General features: G+C 44.5%; 1 protein-coding gene across 2 annotated transcripts in view; it reads right to left on the reverse strand.

The window, feature by feature from the left end:
- Positions 1 to 20,736, reverse strand: part of LOC136582236 (serine/threonine-protein kinase BRSK2) — a 158,194-nt gene that overhangs the window by 14,670 nt on the left and 122,788 nt on the right. The window contains exons 14-19 of one of the 2 annotated variants that reach the window (XM_066583117.1): positions 19,507 to 19,714; positions 15,424 to 15,472; positions 13,130 to 13,253; positions 12,822 to 13,002; positions 9,811 to 9,900; positions 989 to 1,036 (exon numbers count right to left, since the gene is read on the reverse strand). In XM_066583117.1, the coding sequence (XP_066439214.1) occupies positions 989 to 1,036; positions 9,811 to 9,900; positions 12,822 to 13,002; positions 13,130 to 13,253; positions 15,424 to 15,472; positions 19,507 to 19,714 (700 nt within the window). Of the gene's footprint in view, positions 1 to 988; positions 1,037 to 9,810; positions 9,901 to 12,821; positions 13,003 to 13,129; positions 13,254 to 15,423; positions 15,473 to 19,506; positions 20,024 to 20,736 lie in introns of both variants that reach the window. The other variant, XM_066583116.1, reaches the window with a different exon arrangement.

The following is a 20,736-nucleotide window of genomic DNA, read 5'->3' on the forward strand; positions in this document are numbered from 1 at the left end:
AATTCCACACCGTATGTCAATTTCTGCAGGGGTTTTGTGTAGATTTTTTTCGCAGCTTGTCTACGAGATTTTCAAAATCTCATCCTCTTTGCTGCTACTGGAAATGCTGCAGAATTTCCGTGTGGGCCCTCTGCGGCAAATCCGCCCCGTGTGGACCCAGCCTAAAGGGATTTTCCAGGCAGTGCCCACTGTGATTCACTGTGGTCAGAGCAAAAGCGCTGAGTGACTCTCAGCCTGAGAGCCACAGCACCCTGGTTGGGAATCACTAAACTATACACTGGGTCCCCAGAATTAATTTTACTGGTGGACCCTAGGCACCGCAGTCTGAAACTACACACAGGTGAACAAGTCCAGTAAGTCTGACACTTTTTTCCCAGTCTGTGCACACGTGTGAGTTGGACATGACCAGGACATTCCGGTTCACAGATTGCAAGCAGAAATCTTGAAAACTGAAAGGAATTGAAACACCGAATCTGGATCTGAATTTGAATATGAATTTTTATTATAAAGTGGTTAAACTTTACTTACATAAAAATAAAAAACCCTCTAGGAACACCAGAAACGGTGAAATGTGTTTAACAATGAATATTTATGCATGTTTTAAAAATCTTTTTCAAGTTGCAAGGACTAAATGATTCTGCCTAAAACGAGGACCCCGTAGATAGTGACACAGCCCCTCTAAGTGGAGAGTAACTAGCATGTGTTGCATTGATGTGTATGGGAGTATTGGCCCTGTGCCAGTGTATGTAGACGGGTTGAGTGTTGTCTGGTGCGTGTGTATGAGCATTGTGTGCCGGTTCCCTTCTGTGTTGGTGCAATTGCAATGCATTATAACTCTAAAAGGGGTAGGAAGGGATCTGAGGAAAGGGACTGTCATGAGCAAAGGTGCGGTAAGGGTTTAGACTAGGGGGTATCTGCGTGGGAAGCAAGGGGGGAGAGCAATAGCAACAGCAGCAGAGATATGAGCACACAGCTGGAGGGTCCTTACCACATTTTGAGATCTTCCCACTGAGATACTCCATACAGTTATTTGTGTCTGAACAGCACAAGGGGAAAAACAGGGTGGGGGGACATGAACCAAACATTCCCTCACAAAACAGCCCCCCCACCCCCTCCAAGTAACACGCACTCCAGTTACCATTCGCCTAACATCATGTCAAACTGGGAAATTCAGGTGTGACTGCAGTTATCCCCAATGTTGTAGTGGTTCCTATACTCACCAGGGTCCAGGAAGCTGAGATATAGGGGGTGTTGGATGGGGCCTTAAAACTTAAAGGGGTTTTTTCACTAAATACATTTATCACCTATCCACAGGATAAGGGTGGTTTCCCATCTGCATCGAAGTTCCGGGTTTCTGCTCCATTCTGGGAGAAGGGAAGGGGAATCCCCAAAGCCAAACGGCTCCATCTGATGACGGAACCGAAGGGTGTCGGGCGGACCCCATTGACTATAATGGGGTCTGTTCGGCTTCCACTCAGTTGCCCGGCTTTTTGCCAGAAGGAAAAGTACTTTTTCTTCCAGTATTTTGTGCCGGATCTGTGACGGAACCTCCAACCAGAGGTTCCAACACAGATATGAAACCACCCTAAGTTGTAAATGTATGATTGCTGGGGGTCTGACTAGGAGATCACATGAACGGCAATCCTTGAGTCCTCTTGTGAATGGAGCAGTGGTGCATATGCATGACCACTGCTCTACTCTCTTGGCTTGGCTGTTCCCATCAGTTCTATAGAAGTTGCTGGAGCGGTGGTCACCACTACTCCATTCTTCAGGGTACTTGGGGACCGCCGTTCTAGTGTTCTCTAGAGGTACTGGAGGTCGGCTCCCTGGCGATCATATGTTTACCGCTTATCCAGTGGATAGCTTCTAAATGTAGTTAGTAAGAAAATCCCTTTAAGACTTTTGCCTGACTGTGATGTGAAGCGAACCTGATAAGTCACTGTGGTCAGTCGGGTGCCGGAGGTATTTGCTGTACAGATTATAAATGGAAGCCACAACAGAAGTCTTGTTGTTTGGTTGATAGTCCGGCATGGGACAGCTACACCTACTGAGAGCCACACTATCATCTCCCTACATCTCATCTTCCTGGGGTAAGCACACCTGAATTTTCAGATCTTGAATGAAGTTAGGCTTTAAGTTATTGAGTAAGTAATATGTCTACTGAAAAGTATGAACTGAGTTCTACTATTAAAGCAACCTTCCGATTTCAGAACAAACTTTTGGCCCAGGACTAGAGGAGGCAATTATACTACCTGGTAGTTGGTCTTCTGTGCCGATGCCCATTTGATACACTGGTTCTGGGTCCTGTTTTTTGCCATCCAAGATGCCTGATGCAATTTTCAGACTACTTAATCCCCACAGTGCATTGGTAATGTTAGTCTACCAATGCACTATATCTGCTCTCTGATTGGCTGGCCGTTACTGCTTACGTGATCAGTGCTGGCCAATCAGAAAGCCATGGACAGTGTGCATTACGTAGCTAGAAAATTACAGCGGCCATCTTGAACTACTGAAAATGTGATCTGAAACATGCGTATCAGAGAGACATAGGTCTTGGGACAGAATTTTGTCCTGATACTGGAGGGTTGCTTTAAGTGCACCCTTCGCCTTTAGGCTTCATGCACATGGTAGAAACTGTACAGAGGCAGATAGTCCCATGCGGATCCGTACTATACCATTCTACGCTTCGTCAGATATCCTATGAGAATTGTAATACAGCCATGTGCATGAGGCCTTACATAGAAATGGCAGCTAGTTCAGGTGGCAGCTGCTGCCTACCCAAATGTCAGCCTCCATTGTAAGCAGGTGACGGGTCCACTTTCAGCATCTGTTTTGGTCGAATTAGAAGTTATTCAATACTTTGCTGAAAGGTAGTTCTATAATATTTTCACTCTTTGTAGACCTTCGAGAAAAGTTAATAGTATTTGCAAGTTGTTTTTTTATTTTAGACTAAAGGCCTGTAACACACACAGATTGGAAAGACTGTACTAATGGATCTATGTGTATGAGAAGAGATGGATTTATGTTGCCAGATTAGCCACTTAAAGGTAAGTCACATGTGGACCCTATGGAGGGATAGCTCAGTTTGGCTACATCCCCCCTCTGAGAAGTTCATACTCCAAAGATACAAGACAGGAGAGAATTAGAGAAAGGATCAGTCCGTCCCGGGGTAGGGTTTTCGTTGACATCAATCAATATCAGGATGTGGGTGAGCAATTCTGATTCTTGCTGAAGCCTCCTGTATAGTCTCCTGCCTTACCGGATTAGAAGACATGTCAAATGTGAAGGCAGCAATAGGAGTGGAAAACTCTATCTCCACTCAGATATGGGTCAGGAAGAGTATTGTTTCTCCTTATGGAGAGCACCTAGTGAGGAGACTTATAAGGCCATGCATGCTCCTCTGGGAAATTTATGCAAATAGGAAAATGGAACAATGCCTCTACGGCGCCACCTATTGGAAGGCAGAAGGCATGGTTTATTTTATCCTTTCGAAGAAGATTCCAAACTTTTCAAGATGTTACCAAACTTCTTAAAAAGGTCTGACATTGACTTGTAGGAATGCTGCCTTCCAATAGGTGGAGCTGTAGAGGCATTGTTCCAACTTCCCATTTCCACCGAGATATTGCATGAAGTTCTGTACGACAGCAGTGGGGTAATGAAATAAGCTTGAATCAATGTAGCCCTTTAAATGGCTCATCCGGCAACATGAAGATGAGTCCTTACACACATCTCTAGTGATACATTTTCATACAATGAATCCTTGGTTAACGCAGGCATTACATAATAATACACAGTGACAGAGATGTCTTTCCAAAGAAAGAATATACAAAGTACAGTATGCTGGAAGTTTTGCTGAGGTGTACTGAGGGATATACCCCAGACACTGGAAGAAGAACTCCATTTATGATCATTCATGTTCTTTATTGCAGTGGCATTAATATACAATGCACAGTAGATGTTGTCTCCCTATAGAATGTATAACAGATTAGATACCTATTATAACCGCCCTATGTAAAATATCTATTCTTCCTAAGGAAAGATCCTCTACAGTCCTGCTGTATCTGATTTTTCCATTCATATTTCACAGTTTTAATGAAGCATCAGACATTAAATATATTCGGACTTTGAAAACATAACATGATCATTTCAGATTTCACTGATGTAGTCCAATGGGTAACGTCCCCTGCGTCTCCTTCCTATCGTTTGCACTTACAGGTAGTGATGAGCGAACTTTTCAGAAGTTTGGTTCGGCTGGTTCACAGAATTTGGGCAAAAAGTTTTGTTCAGTCTGAATTAGTTCAGATTGAACTTTAACTTCACCAATACCACTAAAACTGCTGTTTAAGGCGGCTTTCACATCTGTGGAGGGAAAGCAAGAAGGGGGAATCCCCTGGCCGAGTGGGATCCTCCTGACAGAACCGAACAGGACAGAATGGAGCCTATTCACTATAATGGGGTCGGTTTGGTTCTGCCGGATCTGCGACAGAATCCCAGAACGGAGTTTCCAGCGCACATGTGAAAGTAGCCTAACACTGCTTAACGCGGCTTCACATGGGCGTATGTGCAAAAGCAACATGTGTTAGCGTATTTGTGCCATGAGCATCATGCTTTTCCCATATTTTACTGTACTTTTTGTGCTGTCAGGGTGGACACTCACTAGCGATATTTTCTTTCTTGCGCTGCGAGAGCACGAGAAAACTCTGGCCTCGCAGCGCAAGAAAGACGCCAGTATAGAACCGGCATATCGCTAGTGCTTTCAATGGGGCCAGTGGCAGCAGCGCTAGCCCCATTGAAAACATAGGGAGAATGCGGCGGACTTCTGCCACAGCTGTGGCAGGAGTTTCCTTCATCCCCGTGGGGACCGGGGACAGCTGTGGCTGAGGATTCCTTCATCCCCGCAGTCCCCGCAGGGATGAAGGAAACTCCTGCCACAGCTGTCACAGCAGTCATAGCTGTGGCAGAAGTCCCCGGCATTCTGCATCTCTTTTCAATGGGGCTAGCGCTGCTGCTGCTGGCCCCATTGAAAAGACTGGCGATATGCCGGCATCATGCCGATATCCCGGCGTGATGCCGGCTTTTTTCTCGCACTGCGCTGCGAGACTTTAACTTTACTCTCGCAGCGCAGTGGAGAAAAAAACGCCAGTGGGTGTCCACCCTCAGGGACATTTCACATGGGCACAGGACACATCCATGGCATGAATTAAAAGACTATGTAGCTTAATTAGTTCCAGATGTGTTCCTTTTCCTACAGAATTACGCATGAAAAAAACCTCAGCATGCCCTATTTTAGGGCGCATTTGCACGCCTAAAGCCAAATAGAGGTCTATGAGGGGTACACACCCAAATCCTGCGTAATTGCACATTATTTGCGCAATTTTGTGGGAAAAAATACATCTGGAACTAGTTGGGCTACATAGCCTTTTAAATCACAGCACAGGAGTGTCCCGCGCCCGTATGAAACACCCCTATCAGCGCATAAAGCACAGTAATATGCCCAAAAACATGCTTAAAAGCGCAATGTTCATGGCACAAATATGTTGCGCCAACACGTGCGGTTTTGTGCATACAACTGTGTGAAGCCGTCCCAACACTCTCAGGCCACCTAAGAGTATAGCGATGGACTTTTGAGCTGTTTTAAGGAAACGTTAATGAAGAAGAAGGAAAAGAATGATGAAAAAAAGGAAGAGGAAGAGGAAGAAAAAGAAGAGGAAAGAAGAAGACTATTTTAGTGGGTTTGGCTGAGATGAACCGCCCGGGGGTCGGGTTTGTGCCGAACCGAACTTTTAGCGAAGTTCAACTCAAAACAGGGTTCGATTGTTTTGGTTCGCTTAACACTTACAGGTCCGGTGATACCAGAATGTCACTGTCAACTACAGACTATTACAGACTGGTCATACTATATCACTCTGGAGGAAATGTCACTGTGGCCTACTCATCACACTGAGCAGAGGGATCCTGATGGGAAATATACTAAAATGAGGGTTTTTTAGGTTTCAGTGGTTGTGTGAATCCAGAACCTAGAAAATCCCATTAAAGGGGCTATCCCACCAATAGAAGGTTACTATGCAGAGGATAGGGGATAAGTTATTGATTGGTGGGGGTACGACAACTGAGACCCTCACAAATCCCAATAATGGGGTTTATAGTGACCAAGGATGAATGCAATGGTGCCGGTCTACTCACTTCAGAAGGACCAATGGAGATAGCTTAGATCAGTATTTCTCAACTTCTCAGGGACCACCAACAGGTCATGTTTTCAGGATATCCTATGGTCAGAGCACCTGTGGCAATGTCTGAGGCACCGACAATAATTACATCACCTGTGCAATACTGAAGAAATCCTGAAAACATGACCTGTTGGGGAGGGCATGAGGACTGGAGTTGGGGAACACTGGCTTAAATCACTTGGCTATCTCTGGCAGTCCCATTAAAAAGAATGCAGAGGTAGTATGCATGTACGACTGACACTCCATTCATTCCTAGACACCCAGATCCCTGTTTTTAGGATCCGCGGGGTCCCAACTGACCAGCAAGTTATCCCCTATAACGTGGAGTAGACGGAGGATAATGTCTACTGGTTGGACAACCCCTTTAACTGCTCATTGACTGGTGATTGGAGGCTGTACTGTATCTTTCTTCTCCCAAATGAAACAATCTTGCAGATCACTTGTTATTTTAAGGAGCTTCTTCTCCCTCAGTTATACCTGACCTTTTGAGTTGGAGAAAGGAAATGATCCCATGTACCACTATTCCGGCACTTAAAGGGGTTGTATGAGTTTAGGAAACATGGCTGCCTTCTTCCGAAGCGTTACTCTTATCCATAGGCAGTGTCAGGTATTGCATTCACTAAGCTGCAACACCAGCCACAGTCCACGGACAAGAGCGGAGCCGTTGTTGCTGATCTCATACCGCCCCTTTAAGTGAGTAGATGTAATGGTTATGGACACCTTTGCATTTTACGTATTTTGTAAGAAAACATTTACAGTTTGTTTTAATTAATTTTTTTCCCCGTTTTCCTTCTGCGGTTTCTCGGGGTAAGTTCACACATTGCAGATTTGCTGCAGATTTCATGATGCAATTCCAGAGCCGTGTGCAACACAATGTAACAAACCCCATTCATTCACAGTGGAAGACGAGAGACATGCTACAGATCTGCAAATCTGCCACATGCTGTTTTTGTCGCGCACATGGCGCTGATCATCTCCACGGAATTCATTCACTGCGATGGAATGAGCGAGTTCTGTGGTGAACCCCGCACGATAATCTGCAAATTTGGTGCAGAAAATTTACCTTCAGGGCTCAGTCACACGGGCGCATCGACCGGCACCGATGCGCCCGTGTGACTGACAGTTAGAAGACGGCCGTACCTGAAGACGGACGTCTCTCTCCAGCGCTGATAAAAGAACACATGACCGGCAATGGAGCCGGTCACATGTTCTTCCTCCCGGCGCTGCAGAAAGACGTCCGTCTTCAGGTGCGGCCATCTTCAGGTACGGCCATCTGCTAGCTGCAGTAACACGGGCGCCGATGCGCCCATGTGGCTGAGCCCTCAATGTGTGAACCTGCCCTAAGCAATGTATTCATTCAGATGAGCGATTTTTAGGTGCATAATTAATCACGCCCGGAATGATAGGACAACGAAAATGGCGACTGTTTTTATACGGCACGTGAAAAGATAGGTCTTGCCCTATCTTTTGTGAAAATACGTTGGTAGCTCCCATAGACTCCTATGTTTAGCTGCACCCAACGCTGGGTAAAGACAACACCATAAGCAGTGAATCCATGGATTTCTGCCGATCGCGGGATTTCCGTGCTGACATATTTTTTCGTTGACACGCAGCCCGTGTGAACGGACGAGAAAACGCTAATTAAGATCGGGACTTGATCACGGCTGTTCTTCTTTTATGCGATTCTTAGAGTGATCAGCCGAGCGTAAAACACATATTGTCATGTGAAAGAGGCCTAAGAAACTTGTGCGAGATTTGTGCGTTGCAAGACAAACAAATCTCGCACGGACATGAACCCCATTCTTTGAATGGGGTCATACACATGAGCGATTTCTTCGCGGCATGTGCCTTCACATCGCCCATTGTTTTGAATGGGGCCGGCGTCAGCAGCGCACCATGTGCTAGGTGCATGCAAGGTTTCCCATTGAAAACAATGGGAAACAGTCTACAATCCTTACAGACGGTTCCAGCCGCAGCGGAGGACCGCTACTTGCCCGCAGTGATGGAAGGTGGTTTTAACACAAAAGCGCCTCGCATCCATGGGGACATCGCATGTTAGTGCGATGTACCCACTAATTTCACATGGGCGATATCAGGCTATGAAACTCGAACCGATATAGCGCTTGCGACTAGAGATGAGCGAACGTACTCGTTACGAGTACTTACGCACCCGAGCACCGCCATTTTCGAGTACAGCGGTACTCGCGCGTAAAGATTCGGGGGGCGCCGTGGCGGCACGGGGGGTAGCAGTGGGGAGTGGGGGGGAGAGGGAGAGAGAGAGGGCTCCCCCCTGTTCCCCGCTGCTCCCCCCCGCACCGCCGCGCCTCTCCCCGCCCCCCGGCGCCCCCCGAATCTTTACGCCCGAGTACTGAAGTACTCGAAAATGGCGGTACTCGGGTGCGTAAGTACTCATTACAAGTACGTTCGCTCATCTCTACTTGCGACCATGCGATGTCTCGCATCACTTCGGATGAAGTAGTGATCGTTAAAAGTGCTTTCCATTGTTTTCAATGGGGGACCTCACATCACACTTGTGTGCAATTAGCACATGGTGCAATGCTTTGCCGGTTCCATTGAAAACAATGGGTGATGCAATGCAAAGGCACGCCCAGAGATAGGGTAAACCACGATGAGATGTGGGAAAAAAAAAAAATCGCTCATGCGAGCGCAATACACAATAAATGTTTTCAATGGGTTTGTCCACATACCCGTATGCAGAGGCGTAACTGAAGCTTCTGGGCCCCAATGCAAAATCTGTAACAGGGCCCCCAACTATAATGCTTTATTCATAGTACTGGGCTCCCTATATGGAGAAGAGAGGCCTTATGGGCCCCCTAAGGCTCCTGTGCCCGGGTGCAACCGCATCCCCTGCACCCTCTATAGTTACGCCCCTGCCCGTATGATTCATTATACAAGCTGCAGAAGGTAAATGGTAGAAAACGTATAACTGGAAAGAAAATTAAATATGTTTTATTTAATACAAAATAGAATAAAATCTGCAAAGGTGCCCAAATGTGCCGTAGTTTTTAATACATGTTGCTTCCAGTATCTAGAAGGGTTCAGACAATGCCTTGTAAGTAGACGGGTCCTTCAATGTTTAGCTCATTATACAAAATTACCGTCAACTTTAGAGGAAGTCAGCAAGTGACCTGACCCCCCCCCCCCTTCTTTCAACTCAGTATACCCTAATAAGGTAATTAAAAATGGGTTTTGGCAACCGGACGAGCCCTGTCAATGGCGGACATGGCAAACTAGTCATACTCAGAGAAAGTTTTTCCTATATTTTGCGTGGTGGTCCCATTCATTGATCCATGAAACTGTACCATAAAGTCTACATCTGATGACATGGCGTTCATATGGTCCTGAAGGTGGATGGATAAGGTTCCTATGGACTTAAGGGCTATATTGTGCCTTCTTGTACATCAATGATGTACTAACCATGTAGACACAGATCACTTGCCTATTTGTAATGTATGCTAGAGATCACTGGCCACATCATAAGGCCAAGGAACTACTGATATGTGGTTTACTTAAGTCATGGAGTAAGGTGGATACTCTTTCTATCCTCTCTGTCGACTCTCACCTGAAAGCTGCAGTACGGATGGCTGCTCATGGGAACTTAGGAGCTGAGTCTGAATTGTCTCCACAACCCGTTTAAACCTCCTGCTGGGACCTGAAGAAAATACAGATTATGGGAAATATATCACATATGTCAACGCCTTACACACTCAGAATGACAGCGAGCACGTGAAATAAATGCATGTCATTCTCATAGACCATACAGGTGAGACATTAACTTTGCATGCTGATGATACCGCACTGGCTACATGTGAGATAATAACATAAATCGGAAGTTGGCTGTAAATTGTCAAATAAGTAACAGGATATATTAGACCTGGGCATGTCAAGTCTTTTCAACTAGGGCTTCATCAGCCAGTACATGGTAACACCTGAGCCTTACCAGCATGTCAAGTCAATTGCAAAATAGAAAATAGTAATGCATGTATCTTTTCCTTTTCTTTTGAACCCAGATTAACTGCAGCATATACCTCACGGTAGCCATGCCTCACTTACGGTGCCTCACTACGGCCATGCCTCAGTTACGGTGCCTCACTGCAGCCATGCCTCACTTACAGTGCCTCACTGCAGCCATGCCTCACTTACAGTGCCTCACTGCAGCCATGCCTCACTTACAGTGCCTCACTGCAGCCATGCCTCACTTACAGTGCCTCACTGCAGCCATGCCTCACTTACAGTGCCTCACTGCAGCCATGCCTCACTTACGGTGTCTCACTGCAGCCATGCCTCACTTACAGTGCCTCACTGCAGCCATGCCTCACTTACGGTGCCTCACTGCAGCCATGCCTCACTTCAGCCATGCCTCACTTGCGTTGTCTCACTGCATCCATGCCTCATTTATGGTGCCTCACTGAGGCAATGCCTCATTAACAGTGCCTTGCTGCAGCAATACCTCACTAACGGTGCCTCACTACGGCCATGCCTCAGTTACGGTGCCTCACTGCAGCCATGCCTCACCTACGGTGCCTCACTGCAGCCATGCCTCACTTACAGTGCCTCACTGCAGCCATGCCTCACTTACAGTGCCTCACTGCAGCCATGCCTCACTTACAGTGCCTCGCTGCATCCATGCCTCACTTACGGTGCCTCACTGCAGCCATGCCTCACTTACGGTGTCTCACTGCAGCCATGCCTCACTTACAGTGCCTCACTGCAGCCATGCCTCACTTACGGTGCCTCACTGCAGCCATGCCTCACTTCAGCCATGCCTCACTTGCGTTGTCTCACTGCATCCATGCCTCATTTATGGTGCCTCACTGAGGCAATGCCTCATTAACAGTGCCTTGCTGCAGCAATACCTCACTAACGGTGCTGCAGTGAGTCTGCTTTCAAACGGGCAAGAAAATCACACGATTTTCTAGCGATGTGACAGTGCTACAAATAACATGTATGTGAAGCCCATGCTTTCCTATGCATTTCTTTACATTTTCTGTGATGCTATCTTGCAAGAAAATAATATTGTGACATGCTTAATATTTGAGCGATTTGTGATTTTTTGGAGACCATATTTCCCTATGCAGCCTCCTTGTTTATTGCATCGCATCTCAGGAACTAGCGATTTTCATGCAATGCGATACATTTCCCTCGCCCTAAAATAAGCTATAGCTGCATTCCCTGAAAAAAAAAGGAATACTTACCTAGCAGGAGCGGTCTGGGTCCTCCTGCTGCTTTTCGGAGCTCCGCCGTGCATCCTGCTGTCCTCGTTCGCCCACTGAAGATCACTTTCTGGTTGCTGGATTCATAAATCCCGCCTCTAGGAAGTGATGGCTCTGATTGATTCATTCAGCACTACTCAGCCAATCAATGCAGCGCTCGATGAACCAATGCGAGGGTTGTGATTGATTCACCCAGTTCTACATGATTGGCTCCGCCATCTAATAAATCCCACCTCCACAACATGATTGATTCTTCAAACTCTGCATAGCCAATCAATGCAGAGCTGGATAAACCAATCACAGCCCTCGCATTGATTCATCGAGCGCTGCAATTATTGTCTGAGTAGCGTTGGATGAACGAATCAGAGCCATCGCTTCCTGAAGGCAGGATGTCCAGCAACCAGGAAGTGATCTTCTATGGGCAAACGAGGACTGCAGGATGCACGGTGGAGCTCCGGAGAGCAGCAGGAGAACCCGGAAGGAGCCTGCTAGGTAATAATTCCTTTTGTTTCCCATGGGAATGCAACTAGGGCTTATTTTAGGGGTAGGGCTCAAACTTCTTGAGATTTTATCGCTGGTCAAAGCGATGCACGATTTTTCACATGAAAAACGCATCACTGATGCTACAAAATCGTGGGAACACAGCTGCGATATTGCCACGATTTTGTAGTGGCGATATAGCTGTCGGCCATGTGAAAAAGGCCTAACAGTGTCTCATTGATGATGCCTCACTGCATCCATGCTTCATAGCTTGAAAAACACTGCATTGCACTGTAAAATAAAGTTAGTTCAACTAATCATAGTTACACTGGTGATCTCTACATCTATAGTATGTTGCTACACTATGGCATTACTATGTGTTCAGACGGGTAATTATAGGAGTGGGACTATATACCGTGTTTCCCCGAAAATAAGACAGTGTCTTATATTAATTTTTGTTCAAAAAGGTTTAACTTTTTTACATGTATAGCTGCCTGGACACTATTTAAATTGACTTTTTTAATTAACTGTTAGCAGGGCTTAATTTTGGAGTGGGGCTTATATTTCAAGCATCCTCAAAAAGCCTGAAAAATCATTTTGCATCCTCAAAAATTCTGGAAAATCATGCTATGTCTTATTTTTAGGGTATGTCTTATTTTCAGGGAAACAGGCTAATAAGCTGTACTTATTACTTCTGTGTAGAGATATTGCTTTTTAGTTTTGTCTTACTAGAAAAGAAGTCATCTCTTGATAATACTAAAGAACAATATACATACTAGACCAATGGATTGGGGAACATTGCAATTCGAGTGGTCGGAATGCAGATTGTTTCTGGTCTATGATGGGATGAATACATAAAAGGTAAGCAGTAGGGAAATACCTGATAGCAGAGTAAAGGTGACTGAGTAAATGCCACAGTCTTTCTGCTTCTCTCCACTTTCTGTATATGTAATATCAACTTGAAACTTCACTGGCTTCTGGAAGACAGATGGACCCCCTGTGGACTTGTACTCAGCTCGGAAACTGGTTTGCGATATCACGCTGTGACTGAGACTTGGGATCTACAGAAGACACATTGAAAATAGATGGGTGACCCTGAATTCATCTGTAGCTAAAAAAAAAATATTCTAAACAACATAGAGATGAACTCTTCATAGGAAACAGTGTAGAAATAATATCTAGTCTTACCGAGAGAAAGGCTTGTACTATGTCAGCTTTAATGGAGCTTAAAGGCTTGTCCTTAATGACCACGAAGATCTGATCCTCTTTCTCCAAAGTGAGGAAGTTACCAAACCAAGACTTCTTGGCCAGTCTGGGATCAAATTCAAAATACCGATAGGGAAGAAAAAGGAGACAACATGTGAGATTAAAGTCAAAACAAGTTAAGTCAAACGTGAAGATTGGTTAAAGTGGTCCATCTACTTTCAACAACTGTCGGAAGAACAATCATTTGTTCGACAGCTGCTTTCCCCGGCTGCCCCATACACATGAACGTTCGACTCGGCCGAATGTTGGTATGCTTTAGGAGTTCAGTCACAGCCAGACAGCTCTGAGGCTGGCTTATCTCCCAGGGAAGAAAAGGTTTACAATTCAACATCCCTCATCCTTCTTTCCCAATGTTGGTCCAAAGTTGAGCTGCCTCCATACACATGACAAAGTCGTCTGGTCTCTCCGTTATTGGTGGGTTCAGACTACTAATGTCTAATGTATTATGGAGGCCTTAAGGGAAATCTAAAGCTGCCATAGACATTAGATAGAAGTAGGTTGATGATTGAACAGTCGTTGAAAACTAAAGTTGTTCAAACTGGCCATACATGTTCAATGACACTGAGTGATTGGAAACACATCTTTCGGGAATGTTCAAAAGAAGATCATGGATGAAAAATTGCTCATGCAAAAGATCTTTCATCCAACTATTGGACAAAAATTGGAAACATGGGCAACTTCTTTTTAAACAATGACAGTTTGCCATCAGCCTGCTAAAATTAATCGCTCTTATGTTAAATATCATCCTATGATCAATTGTTTTAGTTGAAATCATCTGTTTTCATCCACTTTAGTCGAATGTGTATGGGCACCTTAATTATAAGATGCTCTTACACATAAGAACGAAGTTGGCTGAACCCGCCAATTTCAATCTGACCGACTACATATCTTATATGTATAGGGGTATGCCAACTCTGCGTCGATGGTAGATGTCAGGGGAAAGAAGTGCCGGACATACTGGGTTTCAACATACCCAATCCTTTGTTCTCAATGGAAATAAGCCACCACCAGAGGTTTGATGCAACCACTTATTCCCCTCTCCTCATTGAAAACACATGCACACTTAGTTGAACTGAGCATGCTTGTGCATAGGAAGTTTAGGAAGAATACCTGTTGGCCGAACAAGCAATCAGGAACAGTTAATGAAGCTGCATGGGCCCCTACATTAACCAAAATGTATGGCAGTGATTTGCAAGCTTACGACTAGTCATGAACAAACTTTTGAAAAGTTTGGTGCAGCGGGTTCATCAAACTTTTGCAAAAGTTTGGTTTGGTCCGACTTAGTTCGAAACAAAACGGAAATTCACTAAAACCACTAAAATTGATGCTTAACATTGTCTAAGAGCCATCAAAGCCCAGTGTAACACTCAGAGGGCTTTTATGGATCTTTAAAAATGTTTTACACCAGCGTTCAGGTCTGGTGTTGAGCAAATCGAAGCAGTAGAACCTTGTTTTGGGTTAAACTTTGTGAAAAGCTTAGTTTGGATTACGGCTGAACCAAACTTTTAGCAAAGATCAACTTGAAACAGGATTAGTTCCGGTGAAGCACTCTACGTGGCGATTACCTTGCCTAACATCTTTGAGCAAGCTTATATCTATTCTCTATGGTAAAATGCTAAAGGTTTTGCTGGTGCTGTGTTCTGGGAGGACCTCTGACCAGGATCAGAAGAAGGTTTCAGGGAATTGTACTTGGTAAGAATTGAATAATGGTCATATCACGACAAATGTCACCAGTGCTTCAAAAAACCCACTAATAACCATCCAATCCCACTTCACAATAGTCATTTCAAATAATGATTGGTTGAATTTTGGATGCTGATGAAGCTTGGCTTAGTGCCAATCGGAATGCTGAGAAAACCAGTAAAATGATTTTTCGGGAATATGCTTCGACCTCTCAGATGTATATGTTTATGTCTATACAGGTGCCGGAGGAGCACAACCGGACTGCTCTGATACTGATCTATTACTTAGGGCCCCTTTAACCTCAACACTTTTGTAAACCCCCAACAATAGATTTGTGGATTTAAAAACATTGCTAGAGATCTGATGGACATTTCCAACATTACCTACTCCGGAATCTACCACTATTATGAAGTAGTGCGGTTACTAATTACCACAAGATGCCAGAAGCTTAAAAATATGGTGGTCCAAGCAAAAGGTAAAAAAGTTGGGGAAAAAAGGTCAGCAGTGCTTATGGGGCACAACAGGGTACTCACTCTGGAGATGACTCCGGTGTCAAGTTCGTCATTTCATCTGCTGTAGGAACTGAACACATAGGAATGACTTTAATGTTAACATAGTAATTTCTAATTAATTAATTAATTATTTTTTTGATCATGAGTATTTTTTCTTCTCATCCATGCAAGATCTTTGTATATAAACATATAATACAAGGCTTATCAAACATAAAAAAGAAAATAATCATTAGGCCACCTGCACACAGGCGGGTCGGACTCCGCATGTGGGATTTCCGCAGCTGGATTCGACCCGGTGCCCGGCCGGTGACCCCAGCTTACCTCTCCGCCGGTCTTCTCCTCTGCTGCGAATATGCTGGACGGAGCCCCGGCACACATGCACAGTACAGAGGATGCCACGACCATTCTGCAATGATGATTGCAGAATGGCCGCGGGACAGAAGGCTTCTATTAACTTCAATGGAAGCCAGCCATGCATAGCCCGCACAAAAGCACAGTATGTCGTGATTTCTCCCCAGCGAGCAGAAAATCGCAATCGATTTTGCTCATGGGCAGGAAATCGCATTTTCTCATAGCATGCTATGGGCTGGGTTTGCTGCAGAATCCGAAAGCGGAATCCCGCTCCGGGTTTCGCAATGCAAATCCACCCGTGTGAAGGAGGATTTAACCAGCTCTCCATACGTGTTTGTTTTAGTAACTACTTGTAATAGTCATTCTGGAGCATCTTTATTAGATCTGCTTTGTACAGTCCATCTGTAATTTCTCTTGGAACTCTTAAAGGCTATGTACACTGTTGCACTCGTTTTTGTGTTTTCATCAATTTTAATTTTGGAAATGAAAACTTTTTGTAATTGATTTTCATTTTCTGATTGTTTGATTTCTATGTCTGTATTGTTTTCCAAGGCATTGCAGACTGAGGGACTGAAATCTTAGCAAATTCTATTAGTCAGAGTAAACTGACAACTCCTGCCCTAACTTGCTCCCCTGTTGTGAATAAGAATTCCTTGCCTTTCCACGGAGCCATTACAGAGGGCTGTATGATAGTGCTAGGGGTGATGGTGAGGGGGGCAGAAAAAAGAAAGCTACTGCTACAAAGGGCTGTAATTAAGTTGGTGTGAATTTTCTGCTCTTACTTGAAGTGAGAGGAAACAGAGCAACAGTTACTCAGAGAGAGGATGAAACACAGGAGAGGTGCTGTGTAGTACTGAGTGGGTGTGGTTATGCTACACAGCCTCTGAAGGAGGAAAGGGGATTGGGAGCTGAGCTTGTGTGCATTCATGAGAGAGACCAGCTGATCAGTGCTGTGAATGCCCCCAGACAGAAACCTGAATGTAGGTGATACTGCAACCAAGTATCAGGCTTTCTAAATGCATGAGAAGGCAAACTCAATGCAAATAAACATATAAGTGAATTATTTATTTTCTGTAGGGACTCAGTAAGATGTATGTGTTGATTTTTCATGCACAAAGGTTTCCGTAGCCTTCCAATATATTGACAGATGTCCCCACACAGTCTGATACTGTCTGCACTGATTACATAGTGTCAGACTGTTTGAGGAAACACACCATTGATAAGGGAAATAGTAACACCTACTTGTCAATTCCTAACTTTCCCAAAGTAATAACAGAGGAATGGCACAGAATGCAGGATTCTAAGAAAAGATGCCTCAAAATTGTTATTTTATCGGAGATGCAACTATTTACTAAACAAACGTATCAGGAGAGCTGCCAGGTTCTTCTTAAAGGGGTTGTACCATAAAAATAATTAAATTCTTTCCATGGAGTAGGGAATAAGTATCTGATTACTGGGAGTCTGATTGCTGGAACACATACTGTTAAGGGAAATAGGGATTGTGAGTGTTTCTCAATAAACATAACGGTGGTCATGCGTGCGCAATACCGTTCTATTTATTACAATGGGATGGCTGCAGATAGTCAAGCTCTCGATTATTTCCAGCAATCCCATTTGAAACGATTGGAGTAGTATTATGCATGTGTGACTACAGCTCCATTCATTCAAGAACACTCGGGACTAATTTTCATAGAACAACCCCTTTAAGTACCACTGTTCCATGGCTTTAGAATGTTTCTTAGAGCCTTTCAATTAAATTATTCAAAATGTTTTTAAAAAATCCCATACAGCTGCAGCTAAACAGATATTCCATCTTCCCATGTTACACTGACAAGTGGCAAACTTTGAGCAAACTTTTTGAAAAGTTCAGCTTGGCCAGTTTGCTGAACTTTTGAAAGTATAGTTTGGTTCAGTCCAAATTAGTTTTAAATGAACCAGAAGTTCATCAAAAACCCTAAATGTGGTGTATAACACTGTTTAAGAACTATAAAATCCCTGCATAATACTCTGAGAGTGTTATTGATACGTTTGTGCAGGTCTTATTCACCTGTCTGCATGAACATAATATATTTAAAGCTGGAGGGAAGGGTATACACACATACGATCAGACACTGTTCACACAAACATAAACCAAACGTGCAAGCAATAAAAGGAAAACAGTGACATCTGAACCAACATAAGGAGAAAGGGGAAGTCCGGCCCTACACCACAGAAGTCAACCCGGCCTAAAAGCGGGATGATCGTCCCGATAAGGTCGGCCCCGCACTGGAACCTAGAGAGACCCATCTTGCCCAAGATAGGAATATGCAGGAACATGACAAACAATGTAGTTCAGAAACTGGTGGCCACACACCTACGGACGGGGGAGAAATCAAGCATCCTCTCATCTAAGGACAGAAAAGGTTCAGGCGTCCTATCAACATAAAATGCAAGGAATTCCAATGTACAACATGCTACGCTTCAAGTGTCTGCACACTTACAGACAGACACTGAACAAGCCATTATTCACACCAGGTGTCTGCACACCAACTAACAGACATTGTTCACACCAGGTGTCTGCACACCAACTAACAGACATTGTTCACACCAGGTGTCTGCACACCAACTAACAGACATTGTTCACACCAGGTGTCTGCACACCAACTAACAGACACTGAACAGACATCATTTACACCAAGTTTCTGCACACCTACATGCAGATACTGAACAAGACATTGTTCACAGCAAGTGGCTGCACAACAACAGACACAGCGAAATCCTACCCAGAACCTCATGCATGCATACATACACAGAAACAGGATATAGTTTAAATGTCGCCCATCTGATGGAGAAGGGACTGAGGTAGGAGGCATCACCCATCTGACAGTGTAAAGGACATCCAATGTCTGGAACCACACCTGACAGAAGGGTAAAGGAGCAGGGGCCCGCAGACCATGCAAATAGGTAAATCTAGTATGCATACCATTCTCCTGAAGAGTGTGGGAGAACAACTCAAACAAGCTCTAACAACAAGACAGCAGGACTCCAATCACTAGTTCTGAGAGGGAATGATGGGAAATAGATAATGACCAGCACCCTCTATATGCACCCTCTGATGATTGGCTGGCTAGAGAAATCCACACTATCAGCCAGCCAAATCAACCATACACAGCAGTGTGCTCCTGGAAGTACATAGTACTACAGGTACTAGGATCACAACGTGATAGTCATATCCATTTTTATGGCTTTTAGACAGTGTTATACACCAGTGTTCAGGACTAGTGTTGAGGAAACCGAACCAGTAGAACCCTATTTCAAGTAGAACTTAGCTAAAAGCTCGGTTTGGGTTCACATCGAACCAGACTTTTAGCAGAGTTCTACTGGTTCGGTTCGCTCAACACTTCTCACAAGGATCAGTGAAGTTGAGGTATGAAGAGCTGTTTAAAAAGCTGATTTAGCTGTCTCTATGCTTGCCTATACTTTGTGGTAACAGTGTAATGTCTTCTCAGACTCTAACACAATATTAATTATGTGGGGTCAAATAGACTTTTGGTTCCTTGATCTGGCAAAGCCGTTATTTTGTTGGTCAGAGGAAAATATCCGTCAATGTCATTGCCAGGCACATAGACCGCTAAATCAGCTCTCCAAATTGAGAACTCCATCAAAAAACTTCCCGCATCTGAGCTTCCTGAGAAGTAAAGGATACTTGAGGTTGTAGCACATGATTCAGACACCCACTGTCTACTTACATTCATACTAAGCATTCCTTCTCACCTTGAAGTTTGCGGCGATGGAACCTTGGTGACCCCAGGAAATTGTTCTTGATTGAATTCAGTCTTGTCCTCCAAGGCATTCCACCAATACTTGGGCTGGATGGAGGGGTAGGGGAAGGGGTGCCCGCCGGACTTTCCTTGGGCGTGTGTACAGGCGTTCCCTTGGGAGTAGGGAGGGGGCTGCCACGGGGTGACGGATGAGGGGTAACCTGTATAAGGGGCACAGATTTGGGGGCCAGATCAGATGGGGGCAATTTGTTTGATGTTCTGCATGTATTATGCCCAGCAGGAGAATTTGGAGCCCTTGATGGGACACTAGAGTTATTAGTAGCAGGAAGGGGATTGGAGCGAGTAGTCTGAAGGGGCTTCTCTGAAGTTCTGGGCTTGGGTGGAAAGGTGTGGGTTTTGGGATGATTTAGATTGCAATCATTATGCCCTACAGGGTCAGAGGTTGGTGTGATATGAGGTGAAGAAGATGGGGTAGGAGACTGGGGAAGGGCAAAAAACCTCCTTATCGGCTGTGAGAGAAAACGTAGTAAGGAAGGCAAGAGGTATAAAGCAAAGCGAGGAAGGCAAAGAAGAAGAAGGATGCCAAACAACCCAGCAAAGAAAAACACGATATTGAAAGAAGCGGAAACACAATCATACAGATATGGGCATATAAATAAGAGGACAATATGAGAAGGAGATAAAGGCCGAATAGCAGGAAAGAGTAAGAGTGAATCATGAAAAAGAATCGGAAAATAAATAAGGACATTCATCAAAGGGAGAGACAGAAGCAAGAAGGGAAAAGTATGAGAATTTGAAAGCAACAGGGAAGAAGACGCAGATTGATAGATTTAGTGGGTCAAAAATAGAGACATTGAAGCCAAGCAGCCATGGGAGGAGGAACAATAATTTATCAAATAGGGGTACAAAGGGTCAATGGAAGGAATGACAGCAGCCAAAATGAGAATGAAAAAAAGAAAAAAGACATGCATGTTAGAAGCAGCACCCCAAAACCAGCCAAGCGAGAGGGCAGTCCCGCAGCAATGAGAAAGCGATCAGCCATTCTACCTTCCAGGTTGTTACAAGATAATTACAGACATGGATTAAATCAGCAATCCTCCCTACTGTGTTCTATCCGTATCAATTACTTCACTCCCAGTTTTTGGCACTGTGATATTTTCAAGGAAACAATATTTACTATGCAGTAGGCCAACATGTTTTTGAATAGTAAGGCCCCTTCACA

The sequence above is a fragment of the Eleutherodactylus coqui genome, chromosome 11 (genome assembly GCF_035609145.1).
Source record: "Eleutherodactylus coqui strain aEleCoq1 chromosome 11, aEleCoq1.hap1, whole genome shotgun sequence".
In the NCBI taxonomy this organism is placed as follows: Eukaryota; Metazoa; Chordata; class Amphibia; order Anura; family Eleutherodactylidae; genus Eleutherodactylus; species Eleutherodactylus coqui.